The following is a 23,279-nucleotide window of genomic DNA, read 5'->3' on the forward strand; positions in this document are numbered from 1 at the left end:
CTGGGGCAAATTTCTCAACTCGAGGTAACTCTTCCAGGTTAGTGGAGTTTGTAACCTGAAGCGTTTGTAACTCGAGGTAATAATAATAATAATAATAATAATATTTTTTTATTTATACCCCACCCTCCCCAGCCAAGACCGGGTAACACCAGGTATAAAACAATTGATTAAAATACAACTTAAAAACAAGATTAAAATTCAACATTAAACTGCAGCCTCATTTCAGTAGAAACTTAAATCAAAAACTTTTGGGGGGGGATGAAAACGTCAAATCTTCACCAAGGCCAACTATCCAAACTGGTCCTACATGGGCCAGACAAAAAGCCAGGGAAGTCCCCAAACAGGAGTTCCATCACAGAAGGAGAAAGGAAAGGGGGAGGGGATCAAGTTGATTCCAAGCCAAAGGCCTGGCGGAAGAGCTCTGTCTTACAGGCCCTGCGGAAAGAAATCAGATCCCGCAGGGCCCTGGTCTCATGAGACAGAGCATTCCAGCAGGCCGGAGCCAGTGTGGAAAAGGCCCTGGCTCTGGTTGAGGCTAATGTAACTTCCTTAGGGCCCGGGACCTCTAGGGTGTTGCTATTTATGGACCTTGAGGTCCTCCGTGGGGCATACCGGGAGAGGCGGTCCTATAGGTACGAGGGTCCTAGGCTGGGAAGGGCTTTAAAGCCCTTAAATCTGACCCTGTACTCCACCGGGAGCCAATGCAGCTGGAAAAGCACTGGGTGAATATGCTCCCATGGCAGAGACCCCGTGAGGAGCCTCACCACAGCATTTTGCACCCGCTGGAGTTTCTGGGACAGCTTCAAGGGCAGCCCTGCGTAGAGCGAGTTACAGTAGTCAAGCCTGGAGGTGACTGTTGCATAGATCACTGTGGCCAGGTCGGGGTGGGAAAGGTAGCCACTGTATGTAAATCTAGCACTGCCAGTAGGGGGCGCTATGCTCAGCCTGCTGCTGCTGCTGCTCTGGTTAGAACTGACCCCCCCAAACACCCACCCACCCTCTGTGTGCTTGTGTCTCCCTTTTCCTAGGAAACCTTGTCGGATGTGATGGAGAGCTCTCCGCTCGGGGTGCACCTGCCCTTCGTGGGGTATTCGTACACCTACACAGCGGCAGCAAAGTAAGACACCTTTGGGGGTGCTGGGGGGCGCTTGGGTTGGGAACCCCAAGGCTGGTGTCAAGAAGCCAGTTGCAGGCCCTGGAATTGAGGTAGCCAGATGCCAGGAAAGGAGAGGGGTCCCGTCACCTGTGCAGAAGGTGGCAGGGGTACACCTAGGCTGAATCTAGACCTATACAGAAAAAAATGCTTTTTAAAAAAAAAAAAAACCATTAAAAAATTATATTGAATTTTGCATTAGCTCACCATCGCCACCTGGTGTCCAGTTTGTGTAATGCGCTTAAAACACACTTAAGACGTTACATTTGCACCTGCAAACGGCTAAGCCTCTTGGGCTTGCCGATCAGAAGGTCAGTGGTTCGAATCCCTGTGACGGGGCGAGCTCCCGTTGCTCGGTCCCTGCTCCTGCCAACCTAGCAGTTCGAAAGCACACCGTGCAAGTAGATAAATAGGTACCACTCTGGCGGGAAGGTAAATGGTGTTTCCGTGCGCTGCTCTGGGTCGCCGGAAGCGGCTTAGTCATGCTGGCCACATGACCCAGAAGCTGTACGCAGGCTCCCTCGGCCAATAAAGCGAGATGAGCGCCGCAACCCCAGAGTCAGTCACAACCCCAGAGTCAGTCCCTTTACCTAGCTGAGTCCCTGGTCCCAAGTTGACGCCTGGGCAAAACGGTCCTGCGGCAATGTGGAGACCCGGCCAGGATCGGGTCCGTGAGGCTCTCCCTTTCTCTCAGACAGAATGAGGCGGAGGAAAGAGGCCGCGGGGACGTCAGCATGGAGGTCGACAGCAGCCAGAGGACTTTGCCCCCAGAGCAGACCCCCAAGCAAACCCCGGAGGAGCTGGTAGGTTGGGGGACCAACTGGAGCCAGGATGGGGCGGTGGAGAGCCTGACCTGGTACCCCAGAGGCACCTCAGTGTCTGAGGTTTCACAGACACCTCCGTCTTACTCCCTACCAGGCATGCAAACTCCCGGATGGGCAGAAGCTCGACGTGGCCACTTTCCTAGAGTTGCAGTCGGCGCTCGAGGAGGAGCTGAGGAGCCGGGAGATGCTGTGTCAAGAGCTCAGCATGGTCAAGGTGGCCAACCAGACCTTTGCCAGGTGAGGGTTATGGGTGTTAGGATATTGATGTTCTGATTCAACTTAAGAATGGGCATGTGGACCATAGCTGTCAACTGTCCCTTATTTGGCGGGAAAGTCCCTTACCCCAGCGCCGTGTCCCGCCGCTGTCCCTTATTGATGATGTCCCTTAAATTTCCCGGGTTTCAAAGGAAGCAGCTCCTCACCCTCCCTCCCTGCCGGCCAGGGTGGAGGGAGGCTCCAACTGTGTTGCTTGGCTGCGTTGCTCACCCAATAGAGAGCCAGTGTGGTGTAGTGGTTAAGAGCGGTAGACTCGTAATCTGGTGAACCGGGTTCGCGTCTCCGCTCCTCCACATGCAGCTGCTGGGTGACCTTGGGCCAGTCACACTTCTTTGAAGTCTCTCAGCCCCACTCACCTCACAGAGTGTTTGTTGTGGGGGAGGAAGGGAAAGGAGAATGTTAGCCGCTTTGAGACTCCTTCGGGTAGTGATAAAGCGGGATATCAAATCCAAACTCTTCTTCTTCTTCTTCAATCAGGAGTCTAAGAACGACTGGGGGGTGGAGCTTGCATGCCTTGTGTCGATCAAATCGGCCGCGTTGCCTGGGGACTCGCCTTTGCTCAGCGCTTCCCAGCGGAGAGGTGACGGTGGTTTTCCTTGCTGCGTCCCCTTTGCTGGGTTGCTGCGCTGTGGGAACCACCACTTGAGGCTTCGTTTGGCTGCTGGCTGGGCTTTCTGCCTTTGGCTTGTAGGGGTTCAGAAGTCGAACATACCTGTGTTCTGAAAATCCCTTATTTTGGCTGCTGATCCCTATTTTCGAGGCTGCTGGTCCCTTATTTTCAAATATGTAAGTTGACAGCTATGATGTGGAGTTGTTGCGTGTCACATGTCTGTTTACTTCCAGCACAGCCTGCTGGGAACTTCCATTGTGTATAGCTTTTGCTTTTGCTTTTGCTTCCTGCTCTTGGACATGAAAGAGAGCAGACATGTTTTCTTTGTCCTGAACTACCCTGAATAAACTGCTTGTAAATATGCTTTAAGGGACGCAGGTGGCGCTGTGGGTTAAACCACAGAGCCTAGGGCTTGCCAATCAGGAGGTCGGCGGTTTGAATCACTGCAACAGGGTGAGCTCCCGTTGCTCCTGCCAACCTAGCAGTTCGAAAGCACCTCAAAGTGCAAGTAGATAAATAGGTACCACTCTGGCGGGAAGGTAAGCTTCCTTGACCTCCATTAATTCTCCTCGAATGATGCTCTCTTCCAAATCCCTGTCTCCCCACACTTTCTCCCTCTCTTGATCTGGATTTTCTCATTCCAGAGTTACTCCGTGAGAATTATCCCAATCGAGAGAGGCGAAAGGGTGGGAAGGCAGGAATTTGGAGGAGACCCTCCTATGTTTCCACGAAGAATGAATAGAGTCCGAGGAAGCTGGACTTTCCACGTTAGACGGCAGACAGGGTGAATGGGCCCAATCCCCTCAGGCACATGAAGGCTGAAAGATACTGAAATGATTAGTTAATAGGGCATGAAAAACAAACCTAGTTTAGTTGTTCTTAACCATTTTTTGGTGGGATTTCTTTCTTAATTGTACTGTTTTACTGCTTTGTGTTTGCCGCTCCTGGGCTCCGTCGGCAGGAAGGGTGGCGTGGAGCTTTAATAAAGTTAAATAATGCGAGTTGCTTCAGGGTAAGAACAGCAGTAAAACTTATATCTGAAAACAGTGTGGAGAAGATCAGGTACAGAATAACTAGAATATGCCGCGTTCGTTGGGAAACTGGGGAAACCATGGAGGAGGGGGGATTCCAAAATTACTGAATTGTTTGATAGGAATTTCGAACGTATTGTAAATTCTATGGAAAATATATATACAGTGGTACCTCTGGTTGCGAACGGGATCTGTTCTGGAGGCCCGTTCGTGATATGAAAAGAGCGCAACCCACAGCGGCGCGTCTGCGCACGTGCGGGTTGCGATTCGCTGCTTCTGCGCATGACGTCATTTTGCACTTCTGCGCATGCGCAAGTGGCGAAACCCGGAAGTTACCCTTTCCGGTACTTCCAGGTCGCCGCAGGACGTAACCTGAAAGAACGTAACTTGAAGTGGACGTAACATGAGGTATGACAGGGAGAAATGTAAAGTATTGCACTTGGGCAAAAAAAATGAGAGGCACAAATACAAGATGGGTGACACCTGGCTTGAGAGCACTAAATGTGAAAAGGATCTAGGAGTCTTGGTTGACCACAAACTTGACAAGAGCCAACAGTGTGACGCGGCAGCTAAAAAAGCCGATGCAATTCTGGGCTGCATCAATAGGAGTATAGCATCTAGATCAAGGGAAGTAATAGTGCCACTGTATTCTGCTCTGGTCAGACCTCACCTGGAATACTGTGTCCAGTTCTGGGCACCACAGTTCAAGAAGGACACTGACAAACTGGAACATGTCCAGAGGAGGGCAACCAAAATGGTCAAAGGCCTGGAAACGATGCCTTATGAGGAACGGCTAAGGGAGCTGGGCATGTTTAGCCTGGAGAAGAGGAGGTGAAGGGGTGATATGATAGCCATGTTCAAATATATAAAAGGATGTCACATAGAGGAGGGAGAAAGGTTGTTTTCTGCTGCTCCAGAGAAGCGGACACGGAGCAATGGATCCAAACGACAAGAAAGAAGATTCCACCTAAACATTAGGAGGAACTTCCTGACAGTAAGAGCTGTTTGACAGTGGAATTTGCTGCCAAGGAGTGTGGTGGAGTCTCCTTCTTTGGAGGTCTTTAAGCAGAGGCTTGACAACCATATGTCAGGAGTGCTCTGATGGTGTTTCCTGCTTGGCAGGGGGTTGGACTCGATGGCCCTTGTGGTCTCTTCCAACTCTATGATTCTATGACTGTATGACTGTATATAAAATAATAATAACATTAAATAACGGGTAGATCAGTCCTTCTTCCAGGCTTCCCACTTTCCTCGCATCAAATACTGATTGTCTTGCCTTTTCCTGCCCAGCCAACTCAAGGAAGCCGAGAGCCGCAATTTGGAACTGGAAGCTCAGATCAAACGCCTGGAGGAGCAGATTGAAGGGATGAGGCTGATGGCCGAGGAAGGCAAGTTTCACCGGAGCCCCTTCCCTCCTCCTGCCTGCAGCCCCACACCCAGCTTGTGTTTCTGGCAGACTCCGCTCTGCGCTGTGACCCCTCAGCTTGCTGACCAGTCCCTACAACTCCCATCATCCACAGCCAGCATGGCCAACAGTCAGGGATGGTGGGAGTCGCGGTTCAAAACGTCCGGAGGGAACCATATTGGTGACGGCAGGCAGTTGAAGGGAGGTGCACGCGAGAGAGAAAAATCATTTTTCACACCACACATTGAAAGCATTGTGGTACCACTTTAAACTGTCATGGCTTCCCCCGGAGGATTCTGGGAGCTGTGGCTTGTTCAGGATGCTGCTAGACCTGTTGTTGTTTTTATTTTGATTACGTATTTTGTGGTTTTTATATTTTTATTTCGTTCTGTGAACTGCCTTGAGGCCTATGGGCTATAGGGCAGTATATTATTATTATTATTATTATTATTATTGAGGGAAGTGGGTGTTGAAACAAAGCCGCTGATCAGCAAGCGATCGGGAGCAAGATAAGGGACGCTAGTAATAAAGGAGGCTGCCTGGGAGGGGGAGGTAAAGACAGCAAACTTGTAGGGAGAGGAGACAGGAAGACTAAAGCAATGAGGAGAGAAATTAGAAGAAAAGGAGGAGCAAAAAACTGCTCTAGCTAAGGAAAAGACACTAAGGCAAACAAGAGGGAAGGGAGTGTTGAAAGGAAGGAGCTGATTGGTAAGGGATTGGGAGGGAGATAAGGGACGCTAAAGAAGGCTGCCTGGGAGGGGGGAGGTAAAAGCCCATGGATCCTCAGGATTTTTGCATTGGGTCACCCCAAATTCACCATCAGATCACATAGCACGTCCATGGCCACAGCCTGCACCAAAAAAATCATGCACCCATTGTTGCCTGGGGTCGCAACAATGGCAGAGAGGCGGAGGGAACTAAGTCCCCGCAGGAGGAGTGCTCGCCTCCAGGCCAGGGTGGGTCAGGAGCTCAGGCAGGAAAGCAGAACAGGGTTCAGGCAGGAACTGGCAACCTACAATGTTGCTCCCGCGACTTGGGACTGGGGCTGGCCAGCTTTTATCTGCCCCGAGGCATAGGGCGGCCCCGATCCTCTGGTGACTCGCCTCTCCTGGCCTGGAGGTGAGCACTCCTGCGGGAACTTAGTTCCCTCCGCCTCTCTGCCCTGAGCCTCTGCAGCTTAGGAGAGGCTGGAGGGTTACCGGACCCAGAGGCAACCTCAGCTTCCTCTGACGGGGCTGAGAGTGGAGCACCTGCAGGCAATGGGTCCTCCATCAGCTCAGGAGCCAGAGCAGACTCAGCTGGTGCCTGCACCTGAGGATCCAGCACAGGTGAGGACCCTTCAGGATCAAGCCGCAGCCCCGGCTCAGCTGGTTCTGGAGGCGGGGAATCCTGTGCAGGCTGGGATCCCTCAGGTTCAGCATCTGGGTCCGAATCCCAGGCCATCACAGTGAGCCACGACAGCGCATGAGAGCTGTCAGTCGCCAAGGGTCGAGTGAGATGCCGGCTGGCCTTTGTGCGCCGAGGGAAGCATGGCATGTGATGTGCGGCGCATGACAACGGGCCGCTTCTTTTGCCCAGCACGCCTGCCGGCTTGTTCCCGCATGCCCTGTAGACTAGCCTCTTTCTCTGTACATTGTCCTCCCCTTCCCCACCCGTTCACCACCAACACCCCGCCCCCCCCCCCCACAAAGGAAACTCGGCCCCACGTTTCTCTTTTCCTTCCAGCTGCTCTGGGCTGGAGCCCCCGCTGGCCCCCCAACCACACCCACCCTTTCTTGTGCTGCGTGGAGCGCCTGGCAAATGTAAGCCTGACTCTGCAGGTTGCCGTACCTCATGGAGGAGGTGGGGGAGGGAAAGGGATGTGTGTGTCCCCCCCTCGCCCCACAAGCTTAGGCTCCCTTCTGGGTGAGGAGGGGAGATGACTCTTTCTAGTCTGCCCAGTATTGGGGTCCTCTGTCTCTGGGGCTCTGTGGGTCCTGCATCAACCTTCTGCGCCCCCCAGGTTCCGCATCCAGAATGTATTTTGCATTTTATTTTTGGAAGGGGTGTGGTGGGTGCAGCTTATTCACATTCGCTTATGCGACTTTGCTTTCGTGTTTCAAATATTAGACTTCCTGGTTTGTTTGGTTTTTCTTGAAAAGGCAGTGGGAAAGGTTTCATTCCAACAGGACTAGAAACTTGGTTCCCTAAAGACAAGGGGCTGTTCACAAATGGCAGCTGGGGGGTGTGGGTTTCTGGCTAGTTTGTGCACAGAGAAAGCAAGGAGCTGTGCTTTCATCTGGTCTCTCCCCCCAACCCATCCACTCGCCTCCGCCCCCCAATTGCCTGGCATTCTGCCCTGCTGACTTCTGCTTTCTCTTTCCAGCAAGGCAGCACCATGGCATCTCGGCTTTGTGAATACCCGCTTGTGGTACCTCTGTACCGGCACTTGCTGCTCTTTTCTAGGGTACGTCGGCTGCCATCATCACGCATGTGCGAACACACAGACCACTCTCTCTCTCTCCCCCTCTCCTCGGCTCACCTGAAGCCAGTGCTTGCTTGGCCTGGGAGCAGCCTTCCGCTCTCAGCTCTTCTGGCATCGTGTTCTTTTACTGACAGAAAGCCATCGAGGGCAAAAAACAGGCCCTGTGCAGAGACAGGGCAACACAGCCTGATTGGAAGGTGGTTGGGGCAGAGCACTGATTGCAGAAGAGGGATTAAAATACCCCAAAAACTACCTCCTTCCCCACAGGTCCTCTTGGGGGCTGAGCTTGGCAGTGGGGGCCCTCTTGGTTGTCCCTATGCCCTCAGAGGCTTGGGGGGTGGGGTGGGCCTTCTCTGTGGTGGCCCCTAAAGTGTGGAACCCCCTCCATTATGCAGCTTAGGGAGGATGCTCTTGCACCCTGGCCTTTGACACCTGAGGTGTATATTTTTAGGACCAACTTAATTTTAGGGATTGAAAGTTGTTTTGAACTGTTTTTTAATGCAGTGTTTTAATCGGGCAACCCGCCCCACCCCCACCCCAGGGACCCTTGGGGTGAAATAAATAAATAAATTTAACGGCAATAAAAGCTGCCATTTATTTAATAGCCTTTCTTGTGGCACATGGTTTTGGAATAATATGGCGCCAACGGGCCTGTCTGCTTAGGCTGAAGTGTTTCCCTGTTTTCTTACGCCTGAAAGTCAGGCCGAAGGCCCAGCTTGACAAGAACTGGGCCACCCCGTCCCATTTCGCCGCCCCCACCAAACCCTCCCCAACTGGAGTCACATAGCCTTGGCTTCTGGCGGTATCGTGCAAGAGGTCCCAGAAGTCTCCGTACAATTTCGCGGGGCTCTCGCAAGATCTTGCCAGAACCCAGGAGCCACTGCAACCACCTCCCCAGCGGTAGGAGACACGCCTGAAGAAAGCTCCTTGGATTCTGTTGCCTGAGGCGGCTGCCCAGACCTGTCTGCTCCAGTTCTCTCCAGCCATTTTGTCCTCTGGAGCCCATTGTAGGCAACCTCGTGGAAGGCTGGCTGCTCCATCTCTCCGTGAGTGCCAGTTCTTCACAGTTTGTTCTCCACCAGTCTCTGCTGAGCACCACCAAGGACCAATCCATTCCTGAAGAAATCTAGTGTGCCAGGGAAAAAGGCACTAGCCTACTTCGACATGCTAGCTTTCCTTGGGCAGGAACCTTTTAATTTTAGGGCAGAATACTCGGTTGTGAGGACACCAGGCCTTGCAGTGGTACACCCAGGCGTGGCTTGACTGTGAGAGTAGCAGAAGTGACTGAGCACAGAGAAAGCAGTAATTATGTAATTATTCTTACATACCTGAAAGCAAACCTTCCCAGGGGTTGAGGGCGCCTTCCAAGTTTTATTTCAAATAAGTGTCCTTCGGCTGAGGTTTCTGGGAAGGCAGGGCCTTTTTGGAGTGGCCCCGTCTGCCCAGAAGTTCAGCCCATTATTACTGTTACTTGCACGGGACGCGGCAAGCCAGGGACTCTCGCAACAAGCGGGATGACTTACGGCCCCTTGTGGTTCCAGCAGCAGGGATCCGCTGGGTCTCAAACCCACTGGCTCCCCCTTTTCCCAGAAACCCAAGGGATTCCTTCTCTCCTTCTTCTGTCTTGACCAGCCTGTTTTCCCTTCCCAGGTACATAGGCCCTGCATCGTCAAGGTGGGATACCTGCTGTTATGCACTGGCAGATTTGCCCTGGACGCCTCTCCTCGGAGCCTGGTGGAGGTGGCATGAAGGCCATCGGCGAGGGGGGAGACCTTTGTGCCCAACAGCTGCTGCTCAGTCCGCTCTGCCCTTGCCAGGCGCCTGGGACAACCTCCTTTATCACTTGCGAGCTGCCCCCAGAAGGGAGATTGGGGCCCAGAGGGCTGAAAGCCCCCTTCCGCTTGTGCCCTGGCAAGGAAGACGACCCTTTGCAATCCAGATGCTGCCTGAACCAATGGCCGAACCCATGCCACTCCCCGGGGCTTTGCCTCCCTACATTCTGAGCCCTGCCTATCAACTTGCCTCGCTTTGCGAAGACAGCACTGGTCTCCCCAGCTCACATTACTGGTAGCAGCCAGGGAGGAATTTCCTAAAGGGCCACGAGTGGCCGAAGAGAACCCGGCAGAGACCCCCAAGACCTCTCGACCCCCAACTCCTTCCCACTTTTTATCCTCTGGCTGCTCTGCCTCGAACGCGAGGGGCAAAATTTGGGAGCTGTGGTAGGATCCAGGAATCCCAGCAACCTCAGGAGTTTAACCCCTTAAATTCCTGCAGGGGAAGGAGCCCAGGAGTCCTGCCTTCTAGTCAGCCCCCCCATTCCTCCCCAACGCTGACTCCCCTGACGTGGCTGTTTCCAAGAGGTGAAGGCTGATGGGATTCCTTGGTGGCAAGTGTCTTCCTGGGGACGCAGCTCCCGCTTACCCCTTTTGAGCCAACGAGGCGACGCTCCCCCCTCGGATCACAACTGCCGCCCCAATGACCCATGGCTGCTTTGCACCAGCTCCCACCCACCCCCTTGGGAGTTTGGCGCAAGGGCAGTCGGTGGAGGGACGGCTGATGGAAGAGGACTGGACTTGGATTCCGGTTTTGCTTAGAAGACGCTCGGCTATCGGCGGAATCTGCGCAAGCAGATGTTGTACGCCGTGATTCCGAGTCACGCTTCGCATCTGGGATTGGCTGGGCTAAGACTAAGACGGTCTCTGGGTAGCTGCCCCAAAGCCCAGGCGGGACCTTGGAGAAGACTGCAAAGCCAGGCATGTCTCAAGTTCGCTCGATGGGAAGCGCCACCGGCAAGAGAAAAATGACTTATACCTGCACTTCTACACTTCTGGCACCTGGTGGCAGCACCAAGCCTTTCTTGCTCCACACTGCCGCACATACACAAGGTTGTTGGTAATTTATTTGGGATTGTGGTGTTTAGCTGTAAATCTTATTTCCCCCTCGAGCAGGTGGCGGACCTCTGTTCCCTGCTTCTTCCAAAAGGTGTGCGCGCACTCGTCTCTTACGCAGGGAGGCGCACAGGAGAACGTTTAGCTTGAATTGGGGGAACTGTGCTAGTTTTAAGGTTTTGCACTATGCTCTTGGTCCCTGGTCACCTCCTTTCGCCCCATATTTATTATTCCGTCTCCGCCGCCCCCATCCCCTCCTTTGTGTAATAATATAGCACAGGGGCTGGATGCATGAGAACACTGTACATTTGTGACAATGTGTGTTAAGGTTGTTGCTGCTCCCTCTTCAGAAATGAAATAAAATTGGATTCTTCCGTAGCCTTTTGCTGCATTGCAATGTAGGAATTTTGCAACTAAGGGCCAAGACGAAACACGGGAGGGGAAGGAACTGGGGCAGGTGGCAAGACGCACTCATGCCACCATCACAAACAACTCCATGCTTTCACACGTGACAAGGAAAACGACTCTGTCTCACGCACTGATTTTTGCAGAACAGAGCTCTCTCTCTGTTTCCTTAGAGCACCCACCATGGCGGGGTTGTTTACTGGCACCAGAATTTATGCTCCATAAGCTTCTGTTCCTCCTCCTCCTCCCCCCTCGAGCCCCCCACCCCCCCAAACCACCAACATTTAGCAGGGGAGGCTGTGGTGTGAAAACTGTCTCTTTAGTATAAATAGGAGTTCACGATTCTATAATTTAAACACTCTTCAGACACAACAGTAACAAACGTTTAGAGAGCAGGTAGTAAAGTGACGAAGGCACAGGGGGGGCGTCATCGTCGCAGCTTCCGGGCGTGTTCTTCTGCGGACTTTGGGGGGGGGGAGGAGTTTGGGGGTCTCGGCTGCCAGACACCAGCTGGCAGGCAAAGGCCGCAGGACCGGGAGGGGAGGGAGGCAGACAAGAGTGCGAGGGCAACATGCATTTGGGAGGCGGGGGGGGGGGAGAGAGCAAAAGTAATACTGTCTGCCAAGGTCTCTGCGAAGGATCCAAGCAGACCCGGGGGGGGGGCAAGGCAGAGTCCCTCCTCTGCTCCCCACGTTCCTCTGACCAGGCTGGGATGAAGCGGGTGTGAAGACTGTGTGAAGTGGCTCGGCACCCAGTATGGCTTTTTTTCCTGGGGGAGGGGAGCCAGTCCCGTGGTGGTCAGTCCTCTGAGAGAGGGGTTTTTTCACCCACCCACCCGTCCCAGTTGGTTTCTCTGGCAGCTGGGCCGCGTTTTGCAAAGATGCAGAGCTGACGATGGGTTCACAGTGAGCATAGCGTGACGTACAAGACGGGTCCCCTTGCCAGGCTGGCGTCCGTCCGCCTTCGAGCCTTTGACGGGCAGCTGATGGGCGGTCGCCAAGGTGAAGACTCGTGGCGAACGCGGGTGGTTGGGCTAGAGGCGGGCAGAGTCTCCTGGATGCGTCTCGAATGCTAAGGGCCCAACCCCAGGATGTGTGCAGGTATTACCAACGAGAGCGTGGGCGCCTCTGGGCATGCGCAGGTGGCCACCGTAAAATGACAGCCGGCTACCCTGGGATCCCAGGGAAGTTCCTAACGCCCTCTTGTGTTAGAAACCAGGCATGGCAGGCAGGCTGCCCTGCCTTCAGAGCAACTCAGTCAAGCCCTGCTCCTGCCCAGGCTTGCCTCCGCCAGAAACGCTATAAAACAATAGCTGTTTTTGAATCCACTGGGCAGCGCCAGGCCTCAACCCATTCTACTGGTGAGTTTGGAGACTGTTACAGGCACAAATCCTGCCCCCCCCATGACCACGATAAACAGGCAAACTGGAAGGACATGGGATGCTTCTGCAGAAACCAGCATCCTTTATCCTGGCTCTTGCTGGAAGCTCAGATACGCAGGGCGAGGAGCTGCAAACGGAATACTACTCCCCACAAAGAAAACTGCCCCTAGTGCATGTAGCCCAGGGCTTCCCTCTAAGCCTGTCGGTGCTAAAGCAAAAGCAGCGAGAGGGAGAAGTCCAGGGATCCTCTTGGAAGTTTGCGGGAAGTTTTCAGCCCAGGTTATTGGAATTTTTTTGCCCAGCACCCCTCCCCAAACTGCAGCCTCCCAGGTGTTTTGGGCTACAACTCCCCACGGCTGCGCAGGCTGGGCCTTGTGGGAGTTGTAGTCCCAAACGCCCGGAGGGCGCCGGGTTGGCGAAGGCTGCTCTGCCTGTACTCCAGGGTGTAAGATAAACCGCACGAGCGTGGCACTGTGTACATAAATGCAGGTGTGGTAAAGAGAGGCTCAAAGCTGCCCCAAATTGTACTTTTAACGCTTATGAAGCAATAAATAAAATAGCACACACTTGCAGAAAACTGGCGCTCTGCGTGTGTCTCTTAAGACTGCCCTCAATCGCCAAAGGATCAAAGGATGTTAGGAATATTTTAAATGGCCACATACTGGATGAAACACGTGTATTTCTTTGAATCCGTTTTGGAGCAGCTGTTTTCTGCAACAGGAGGGGTTGTAGCTGGCGCTGAGCCCTACTTCAAGTAGACCCACCTAAATTACCCAGCCTAACTTAGGCCCACTAATTCCAATGGGTCTACTCCGCGTAGGGCCTAGCATCAGGTGCAACCCAGAATCCTCAAGCAGATCAAAACCTGTCCCGAGCTGATCAAAGCCTGGCCCAGAATAGACACATATTCCTATAATTTTTTCTGTGGACAGAATACAGATAAGCAGTTGAAATGTCTAGAGATAAGCTCTACTGGGATCCTGGCCATGCCCCAACAAAGACCTACCATGGCATCCCTAGGGCTCTCTTAAGGCTCTGCGCAAAGTTATGCACCAGAACGGCTGCCCAGCCTGAATTTCTGCCCATGCTGCTCTTTGCTTCAGCCCTCGACTCTTGTCTCTGGCCAAGAGGCTTGGGGAGAAAAGAAAGCAGACGGTTTTCTCTGCCGCCGCCGGCAGCCAACGACATCACAGAATTGGCTCCACCTAAAATATTTGCCCTCTCCTGCTAAGCCACATCCACAGTAGGAAAACCGCCGAGCCCAAGCAACCACCTACCGGGACACATGAACTTCCAGTTACTGCACGGATAATTCCGCTTCCGTATCCTATTCTCTTAAACATCTCCCACTAGTGCCCAAATTTATTCTTTTGAAAACAAGAAGGCAGCTGCTCTTCCTGTAAATGTAACCCTTCAAAGTCGAGGGTTTGAGACTCTGGGCTTCCGAGCGGCTGAAACATCCAACTGATTTACTTGCACCTGCCTGGGGTTGGCAGCCCGTGCTCAACATTAGGAGAGCTGGCTATTTAAAATGTGCATTGACAGACTGGGCGCACATATGGCGATCAAACTAGGGTGGGCGTGGGGAAAGCCATGTAGTACAAACAGGCCCAAGCAGTTGAGGGCAGAGGGCATCTTGCTGGCCCAGAGACGAGATCGAATCCAGAGGCAGATCCGTGGAGAAGAGAAAGAGCTGAGAAACCGAGCCGTGTGTCAGCTCAGTTCGGAGGAAAAGGTCCATTTTTGCTTCTGAAAGGACCACAGAGAAGGTTGTGAGGATGGGCAGCTGTCTAGGCCCCAAGGCTGGGACCTGGGACGTTGGCAAGAGGACCCGGGCAGTATCTCGCTGGATCTCAAACACCTGGCAACGTGTGTCTGTGGACCAGTAGGTTATACTGGGAGGAGGAGGAGAAGGAGGGAAAGTTGGGGAGATATACCTGCTGTTAAAGACTGAAAAGACCCTGCTGGCGGAGGGGAGGGTCGTGGGTCCCGCAAGAAACTGGGACGCGTTGTGCAAAACACACGTAAATTTAAAACGAAGAGATGAAGAGGAGGGAGGTGTTCTTCCTTCGGGGCTGGGTCGTCCTCCCCCTGTGCAAAAGGGACTCCTTCCACTTTCTCCGAGGAGTGGGTGAAGATCACAGACGGGTCCTATCCAGTCCAGAGCAGCAGGGCAGCTGGAAGGCAGTGAGGAATCCCCGCCTGGGAGACGAGGGGCAAGGGGGCAAGGTGGGGTGGAGGCAGCTCAGTTCACCCTTGTGCAAAATCTGCCCCGGCAGCAGCCTGTGCTAAGATCTTAGCCTTAAATATGGTTCATATTAATACTTTTTTTTTCTTTAAATAGCTGAGAAGAAGTGCAAAGGGTCCTGTGCTACATAGGTCTCAATATATTAACTCTGTTAGTCTCTCTCTCTTTTTCCATACAGTTAAGTGTCACAGGCGAAGGAAGAAGGGGATAACCTGTACATACTCAGAAGCTGCTGGAGAGGCGGAGAGCTTCGCCATCTTGGCCAAGGGGCCTCGGCAGGGCAAAGAGTCACAGAAACCTGTGAGGAGGAGGTCAGCCAAAGGAGGGGAGGCACCGCCCGGTTATACCACCGTGCCGCTGGGAGAGCCGCCGTTCTGGGAGTTCAGGGTCTGAAAAGGAAACAGGGTGGGGGAGAGAAGAGTTTTAAGCGCCGAGAAGAAAAATAGCAGGTCAGGAAGGGCTGCTGGGCTCCTTCTCCCTGAGATGCAACTTTTCTAAGTACAGGGAGGTTTGGAACTTTTATGTATACAGTTTATATACACTGCTTAGTAAAAAGAAAGTGGTTTATTTAAAATAACGTGGGATTAAAACTAAAGCCATCTAATACATGCCTTCTGAAAGGTAAATAAGGTAAAGGTAAAGGGACCCCTGAGCATTAGGTCCAGTTGTGGCCGACTCTGGGGTTGCGGCGCTCATCTCGCTTTATTGGCCGAGGGAGCCGGCGTACAGCTTCCGGGTCATGTGGCCAGCATGACTAAGCCGCTTCTGGCGAACCAGAGCAGCGCACGGAAATGCCGTTTACCTTCCCGCCGGAGCGGTACCTATTTATCTACTTGCATTTTGACGTGCTTTCGAACTGCTAGGTTGGCAGGAGCAGGGACCGAGCAACGGGAGCTCACCCCGTCACGGGGATTCGAACCGCCGACCTTCTGATCGGCACATCCTCGGCTCTGTGGTTAATATATATATTTTCTATATTATACATATATTATATAATATATATATATATATTATATATTATATATTATATATTATATATATAAAGGTAAATAAATATATATATTTAATTAATTATTATAGAAAAAAATGAGCGAAGAAAAGGAAAAGAAGGTTTAAGAATTGAGTATCAGGGCTCCTGAAATCTTGGGTAAGAATGCATGTCTTTAAGACAGGGGCCCTCCAAATACTCCCACATGCAGCATGGCCAGGGATCAGGGATGATGGGAGTTGTAGTCCAACAACGTCTGCAGAGCTGCAGGGTCCCCACACCTGCTTCCAGGGGAGTTCAAATCAGGTTACTGTCCCTGCCTCTCGGGCCACCTGGGAAGGGTGTTTCAAAGGGCCACCACTGACAGAGCCCCCAAGAAGCAAGCCAGGTCTCCTCAGAAGCTCTTAAGCTTTGCTGCTGCCTTCTGCCTGGACTGGTCCTTTGCTTTCCCAGCTGGAGAAAGCAGGCATAATTAAAGTCAGGATGGAAAGAAGGGGAGGCAGGCAAACAGGCAGGTATCAGCCGCTGCCCTGAAGGCCCAGCGCTGGGTTTTCTCCAACTAGACTGGAGCAAACGGTACTGGCAAATGGTAGCATCTGTTTGCGGGGTGGGGGCGAGGAGTTGTGCAGTAGGCCAGAAGCACTGAGAGAATTGCTACAGGAAGCTGTTTAATGGCCGGCTGGGATTTGCTCCCCAGTGAAACCAGGGGAGAAGAGACCCTCTCACTTGCCCTCCCGGATCTTGGCCTCTTAACTCCACCCAAAGCCGTTTCACAGCAGTGTCGCTCCTCTTTTTGCGTGTTGCAGTGCTTAAAAGAGTGTCTGGCCAGGACCCAAATCCCCACTCAGACAGGGACTTCGCACTGGGCGACCCCGGGGGCCGGCCACTATCTCTTAAGCCCAGCCCACCTCGCAGGGCTGCTGTGAGGACGAGACGAGGCAGAGTGGGGAAGAGAGCCACGTACGCCCCTTCCGCTCCTTGGAGGAAAAGGTGGAATATAAAAGTTATAAGACAACAAATGAGACCACCTCGTCTCTCTTGATGGCGTTCTGAGAGCATGCAATGCAGCTCCCGTCTTGCTTGTTCTCCTGGGCCTCCAATAGGCTGATCTTCCGTATTTGTGCCTGGGCTTCAACAAGGAATGAAGCGTTCGGCCGGTTTGGTAGATAGATTTTGCTTCATCACTGACGAAGCATTTCACCACTGCAGTGTTTGGGGCTAGGGCTGGGCACGGCTCCCCCAACCCACTCTCTCTCCTCCTAGCCTGTGGTTTGGCTTAATGGCCTGCGCCATCGGAGGCGCCACACCGCACGAGCAGCAACGCCCTGCTCCCGTTCTGGACTTGCGGCTCTGGGGGATAAACCAAGGCGGATTCGTGGGATACCGCCTGGGTTGCTGGACTCAGGGACATCCTTCGCAACCGAACTGAAAGGAAGGATGAAGGAACCAAGAGGAAACCGGCACAGGGAAGAACAACACTGGGATGAAGAGTCCTGCGGGCTCGCGAGATCCCTGCTGATCAAGCTAATGGAAGCCAAGCCGACATTCTGCTGAGAACATTTCATTATTCCAGGGTGGTCTAACATGCAGTCTGGAATCTGAGTAACTGAAGCTCTGGGCTTTGGGAAGGAGGCGTGAGGGCTCTGACAGGGTCCTAGAGCCCTCCACCCTACTTCCCAAAGCCTAGTTCAGCGTTTCTCAACCTGTGGGTCCCCAGATGTTGTTGGACTACAGCTCCCATCATCCCTGAGCTCTGGCCTTGCTAGCTAGGGGTGATGGGAGCTGTAGTTCAACATCATCTGGGGACCCACAGGATGAAAGGATGGCCTAGTTGGTGCTTTTCCAGCTCTAGGACCCTGCCACAGCCTCGTCTCTCTTTCCCAAAGCCCAGTGCCATGCTTAGCAGAACGAAGGCTGTGGGTCCCCGTCTCTCCCCACCCCCAAATTTTGGCCTCTCCTCCACATGCGACAAAGCAGTGAGCAGCCCACAGGTTCCATGTTGAAGTACTCTTGTGGCCCACTTGGTGTGAAAAGTTGGCCTGCCCTCCTCTAGATGTGTCCCACTCGCTGTTATCTTCTCCTGGTGACCAGCAGTTCTGCAGGGTCCCAGGCCAGAGCCTTTCCCAGGACATGCTGCCAGGACTGAACCAACGTTAAATAAATTGGAGTCCTTGTTACTAAATATACCAAGAAAAAAGCACACCAAGGACTCTGGCCAATATAAATTTCAATAGTGGGAGTGGTCAATCTGACTATGGACTAACATGAACTTTTCTCTACTCATAAACTTTTATCTCTAACACTGTAACGAATTATTGTGTCACACATATCAGTTTGTAATCTCTTGTTTGAGTTTGTAATCCTTGTCAGAATACATACTTTTGAATGGATCAGTTTTTGTTATAATTGACTCTTGATTTGCGAAGAGGGACCACTCCCACTATTGAAATTTATATTGGCCAGGGTTCTTGGTATGCTTTTCTGCTTTGCCAGGACTGAACCAGCCTGCTGGTCGCCTGCCCTACCGTGAGCCACGCCCCTTTCCCAGGATTCCTCCCCCCTAGATCAGAAGCGGCCACTTCCTAGGGCAACCCAAGCTCTGAAGCCCTCCTGCCAGCGACAAGGGGCTGCCCCACTCACCGCCTTCCCCGGCCTGGCCCACGTGCAGATGAGGCCCTCCTGGCAGGCGGTGATGATGCAGTCCTCCAGGAAGAGCAGCACCGTCAGCCGCTCGTGGGCAATCTTCTTGCAGACGAGGGGCTCCAGGAGGGGCACTTCGTTGATGCGGGGGCACAGCGCCGTGCCCAGGACCTTGGCCGTGTCCAGCTTGCTCCGGGGGACCACATTGAGCTTGTCATTGCTCTTGCTGATGTTGCCCAGGCTGTGGTAGCGCTTGTGCTCCTTTTCCGCATTCTTGTCCTTCCGTTCCTGCAGGGTGAGCGTGGCGAACTTCCCGATGCTGAAGGGCACTGCGCCGTCCGCCACGTGGCTCTTGGCGGCGCTGGTGACGGCTGGGTGCGGCAGGCTGTTGGAGCGGGACAGGGAGCGGGGCAGGGCCCCCCCACCGGCCTCGGCCGCCAGGTTGCTCCCGCCGCTCCCCGAGGGGGGGATGCCGGCGCTGAAGGTGTTGGTGAGCGTTCGGGCCCGGGAGAGTGGGTGGTGGGGGTACAGGACGTCCTCCGTCAGGTCCCAAAGGCAGAACTGGGTGTCCTGGCCGGCCGACCCAAACCGGTAAGTCACCGTCGGGGTGCTTTTGGTGCTGTGCTTAGAGAGGTGGGACAGCGTGCTGCTGGTCCGCACCCTGCAGAAATTGGCAGAGTCCTGGATGTCCTCGTCGCTGCCGCTGAACTCGCCGCTCTCGTCGTCCTCCGTGCTGGTGGTGAAGGGGTCAAAGGCCACCGCGTTGACCCACGACTTGTGGCCGTGGCCCCTGGCGATGACCCGGCCCTCGGCAAAGGACCAGACCGTCACCAGGTCGTCCTCGCCGCCCGTCACGATGTAGCGCCCGTCGGGGCTCCAGCAGACGCACAGCAGGCCCCCAAAATAGCTCTTCATCATCCCCTGCAGGAGCATGGAGTCGAAATGGAAGACGCGGAGGCAGCCGTCTTGGCTGACGCAGGCCAGGTAGCGGCCGTCGGGCGAGAAGGCAAACTCGTTCAGCGCTCCTTCGCCCACCGCCCACTTCAGCAAGGGGTTGCGGGCGCTCTTGCTCTTGCAGGCGTAGACCGTGAAGCCCTCACCCTGCTTGAGGAGGGTGTACTGGGGCGAGGCTGAGCCGCAGGGGTGCTCCACGTTGTAGAGGTACAGGTGGCCGCTGGCGTGGGAAGCTAGGAAGAGGCTCTCCGTCTCGGGGATCCACTTCACAAAGGTGACCTTTGTCTTGTCAATCAGCCTCTGTCGGGTGGGAGGCAAGGAGAAAGGTGAGTTGAGAGGGCCCATGGAGTTCCCCCAGCCATTCAGAGCAGCCCTCCCTGCTTGAACTTGATGGGAACAGGCCCACAAATGTGCACCACACTCTCACTATAAAATATTTAACAGGAATGAGTCTCTTAACCGCCCTTACAGATCTCTAGGCAGAGATCATCAGCGCAGGCCAGGGAGAGTCAACAAGAGGTTATGCGGAGCTACCGTTGCAAGCCCCAGCACTAAACAGCACTTTCAGAAGTAGCCTTGGGCCAAACACCTGTGACAACTTTGGCTTGAAGTACAGTGGTGCCTCTGGTTACGTACTTAATTCGTTCCAAAGGTCTGTTCTTAACCTGAAGCACCACTTTAGCTAATGGGGCCTCCCGCTGCCATCGCGCCACTGCCGCGCGATTTCTGTTCTCATCCTGAAGCAAAGTTCTTACCCCGAGGTACAATTTCTGGGTTAGCGGAGTCTGTAACCCGAAGCGTATGTAACCCGAGGTACCACTGTACTTCTTTTTCCAAGGCATCATTTCTTGGGCACAGCTCTATGGCTATGAACTGGCAACATTTCCCAGCTGCCTTTCTGAAAAATCTCTCAGGGCGACTTAAGCATACAATCGACAAGCAGTCACATTAAACCACACTTTGATTGTTTAAGCCAACTAAAACTTGTAGGCCTACACGTTATAAGCAATTAACAGCAGCAATTAAGGGAAGAGCGACATTTAAACAGAGGCCCTAACCCAAGCCCATTGACCTGGGAGGAATGAAATAAGAGACTCCAATTGATCTGTATCGACTCTGAGTTGCTACTTCTGTAGAACACTCTGGACTCACCTCCTCGTTGAAGAGCTTACTGGTATCCTTCTTGATGAGATCCAAGTACTGCACTTGCCCAGCCGAGAAGCCAACCAGCAGCGAGATGCTTTCAGAAGCAGCTGTGAACTGGTTGAAGTCGTGGCATGTGGGCTGCGTCCCCTTATAGATCCGCTTGTCGATGGGCTTCTTCAGGTCGATAGACTGGAAAGCCAACAAAAACAGAATGGGTGGGAAGTTAGACTGCAGGAATCAAGCACCAGAAGGGAATCTGACATGGAAGAAAGAGATGGAAAAGCCACCTGCCGACACTTCCTTCACTTTGCATAAGAGAAACACAGGGAGTGCCTACAGCTGTGCGTGGAGCACAGAAATGGCCTCGGAGCACACAGAGCCCTCTCTGGAGACACATTTCTTGGCCTTTCAGCAACTGCCGTTCTCCACCCATTTCGTATCGGCTACCTGCATCAGCTTTGCAAGCAAGGCTATGAAAGTCACTCGCTTCACACCGACCTAAAAGCTGCTGGTGGGAAAGAGCCTTTATTAAGCTCTCCTGCCTGGTTATGCTGAAGCGATTCTCAGTTGCCACAGGAGACCACAGCTCCAAGTTAAGCAACAGCATCCTTTTTCATTTTGCATTAGCTTTCCTGCTTACCCTGGCCATCGGGACCGGCAAATACCTCTGCAAGCAACCGATTCTCCCTCTTGCGAAGAATCGAATCCACACTCCTCCGGCTTCTGAGATCAGCCACCGACCGGCCCATTTCCTTACCAACCCCATGCCATTTCTGAGCCCTGTTCTCCTGCCACCGTAGCCTCCTCTTCCACATCACCCCAATGCCTTCCCACCTGCTTCTGCCCATCTCCCGGCAACCTGGCTGCTCCTTCCCTCCCCGCATCCTCAGCTGCCCTTTCAGCATCCTCCTCCTTGCACGCCCTTCCTCAGCTCGACTACAAAACACACGCACAGAACACCCCGATACTGGGACAGCTCTGCCGGTTAGAGGCTCTCAATCCCAGAGCCGTGGGTTCGAGTCCCAAAAGATCCTTGCATGGCAAGTGGTTGGACTAAAAGACCCCCCTGGTTGCCACACTCTCAAATTGTCTCCATCTCTTCTGGTCCTACCCCCCCCACCAACCACACCCTAAACCTCCCTCTTCTGCATACCTGCGCACCCCCACTTCCTCCCGCTCCTCACCTGCGCCAGCCCCACCCCACCCATCGCCCCCTCCCTCTGACCTCCCCCCACCCCACCCCCACCCCTCGGTGGGCGCTCACCCTGCGTCCCCGCCCCGGCGCGCCCCCGGAGCCCGAGTAGAAGTACAGCTCTCGGCCCAGGTTGAAGCAGACGCGGCTGCGCTCGGCGGCCAGGCCCCCCGGGTCGCCCTCCCCGCAGGGGTCACCGCCTCCTCCTCCTCCTCCTCCCCCCCCTGCGCCCCCCGAGGCCGGGCTGAGGCGCACCAGCGAGAGGCGCACGGGGGGCAGCGAGGGGGCGGGCGGCGCGGGGGCTCCGACGGGGACCCCGGTGGGCGGCGGGGGCGGCGGGGCGGCGTTGGCCGAGGCGGGGGCGGCGGCGGGCGGGGCGGGCCTGGCGCGGGGCTCCGGCGCCCCCAGCAGCCGGTAGGAGCCCTCTCGGGTGCGGAACTGGCTCTTGATCTCGTGCGGCGGCTGCGGCGGGGACGGGCCTCCGTCGGGGACCGGCGCCGCCGCCGCGGCTGGGGCCGGGGGAGCCAGCGCCGCCGCCATCTTCCCGCCGGGCCGCGGCCGCCGCCTCCTCCTCCTCCTGCCTGCCTGCCTGCCGGAAGTCGCGACCCGCGGCTCACCTCGCCGCGCCCGGAAGCTGCGCCGCGGCGCCTTGGCAACGCCGGAGGGGGCGGCCGGAAGGGAGGTTGCTGGGCGACGGGGGAGCCCCGCCTCGCTGGAACGACGGCGGCCTTGGGCGGGGGCGGGGCTTGGGAGAGAGGGCGAGGCCCTTAGCAACCCAGGGAGGATGCGGGCCTTAGCAACGGGGCCTGCGCTTAACAGGCCTGCCTGGGGAGCAGAGAGGATGGAGGGCAGGGGGCTTTCGGAAGTGGGAAACCTCAGGGTGGCAACCCAAGGGCCTTCTCTGCAGTGGCTCCCTGTCTGTGCAATGCTCTCCCCAGGGAGGTTCAACTGGCGCCTTCCATTACAGTTTTACCTCGGGTTACATACGCTTCAGGTTACAGACTCCGCTAACCCAGAAATAGTGCTTCAGGTTAAGAACTTTGCTTCAGGATGAGAACAGAAATCGTGCTCCGGCGGCGCGGCGGCAGCAGGAGGCCCCATTAGCTAAAGTGGTGCTTCAGGTTGAGAACAGTTTCAGGTTAAGAACGGACTTCCAGAATGAATTAATTACTTAACCTGAGGTACCACTGTATACACTTTTAGGCACCAGGCAAAAACATTCCATTTTAACCAGGCGTTTGATATGATTTACATACAATGCCCTTTAAAAATGTGTTTTTTTTAGGCTGGGGTGGGGTTACTGGGATGTTTCTTTTATTTTGAGTTACAGATAGGTAGCCGTGTTGGTCTGTCATAGTCAAAACAAAAATTTTTTTTTCCTTCCAGTAGCACCTTAAAGACCAACTAAGTTAGTTCTTGGTATGAGCTTTCGTGTGCATGCACACTTCTTCAGATACCTGAAGAAGTGTGCATGCACACGAAAGCTCATACCAAGAACTAACTTAGTTGGTCTCTAAGGTGCTACTGGAAGGATTTTTTTTATTTTGTTTCAACTACGGCAGACCAACATGGCTACCTACCTGTCAATAAAAAATGTTTGACAGCACCAGGCTTTTCTAAGCCATCTCCTTCCTCCTCCTCCTCCTCCTCCTCAGCCTCACCCAAAAAACCAAC

At 54.1% G+C, this 23,279-nt stretch overlaps 2 protein-coding genes across 12 annotated transcripts in view; one reads left to right on the forward strand and one right to left on the reverse strand.

Moving 5' to 3' along the window:
- The window catches only part of DMPK (DM1 protein kinase), a 52,816-nt gene extending 41,787 nt beyond the window's left edge, over positions 1-11,029 (forward strand). For 2 of the 11 annotated variants that reach the window (XM_083627099.1, XM_083627096.1), the window contains exons 9-15: positions 1,029-1,117; positions 1,848-1,956; positions 2,072-2,214; positions 5,185-5,282; positions 7,025-7,101; positions 7,669-7,745; positions 9,414-11,029. In XM_083627099.1, coding sequence (XP_083483225.1) covers positions 1,029-1,117; positions 1,848-1,956; positions 2,072-2,214; positions 5,185-5,282; positions 7,025-7,101; positions 7,669-7,745; positions 9,414-9,834 — 1,014 coding nt within the window. In that variant the 3' untranslated portion in view covers positions 9,835-11,029. Of the gene's footprint in view, positions 1-1,028; positions 1,118-1,847; positions 1,957-2,071; positions 2,215-5,184; positions 5,287-7,024; positions 7,102-7,664; positions 7,746-9,413 lie in introns of all 11 variants that reach the window. The other 9 variants (XM_083627100.1, XM_083627101.1, XM_083627103.1 and 6 more) reach the window with 5 other exon arrangements.
- A 330-nt stretch (positions 11,030-11,359) lies between these two features.
- DMWD (DM1 locus, WD repeat containing) lies at positions 11,360-22,147 on the reverse strand. The gene is made up of 4 exons (XM_083627271.1): positions 21,678-22,147; positions 20,420-20,602; positions 18,314-19,567; positions 11,360-15,074 (listed from the first exon to the last, which is right to left on the reverse strand). The coding sequence occupies exons 1-4, from the start codon at positions 22,143-22,145 to the stop codon at positions 15,027-15,029; spliced, it is 1,953 nt and encodes a 650-aa protein (XP_083483397.1). The 5' UTR covers positions 22,146-22,147; the 3' UTR covers positions 11,360-15,026.
- Between the last annotated feature and the right edge of the window lie 1,132 nt (positions 22,148-23,279).

The sequence above is a fragment of the Podarcis filfolensis genome (assembly GCF_964270895.1).
Source record: "Podarcis filfolensis genome assembly, chromosome: 8".
Taxonomy (NCBI): Eukaryota; Metazoa; Chordata; class Lepidosauria; order Squamata; family Lacertidae; genus Podarcis; species Podarcis filfolensis.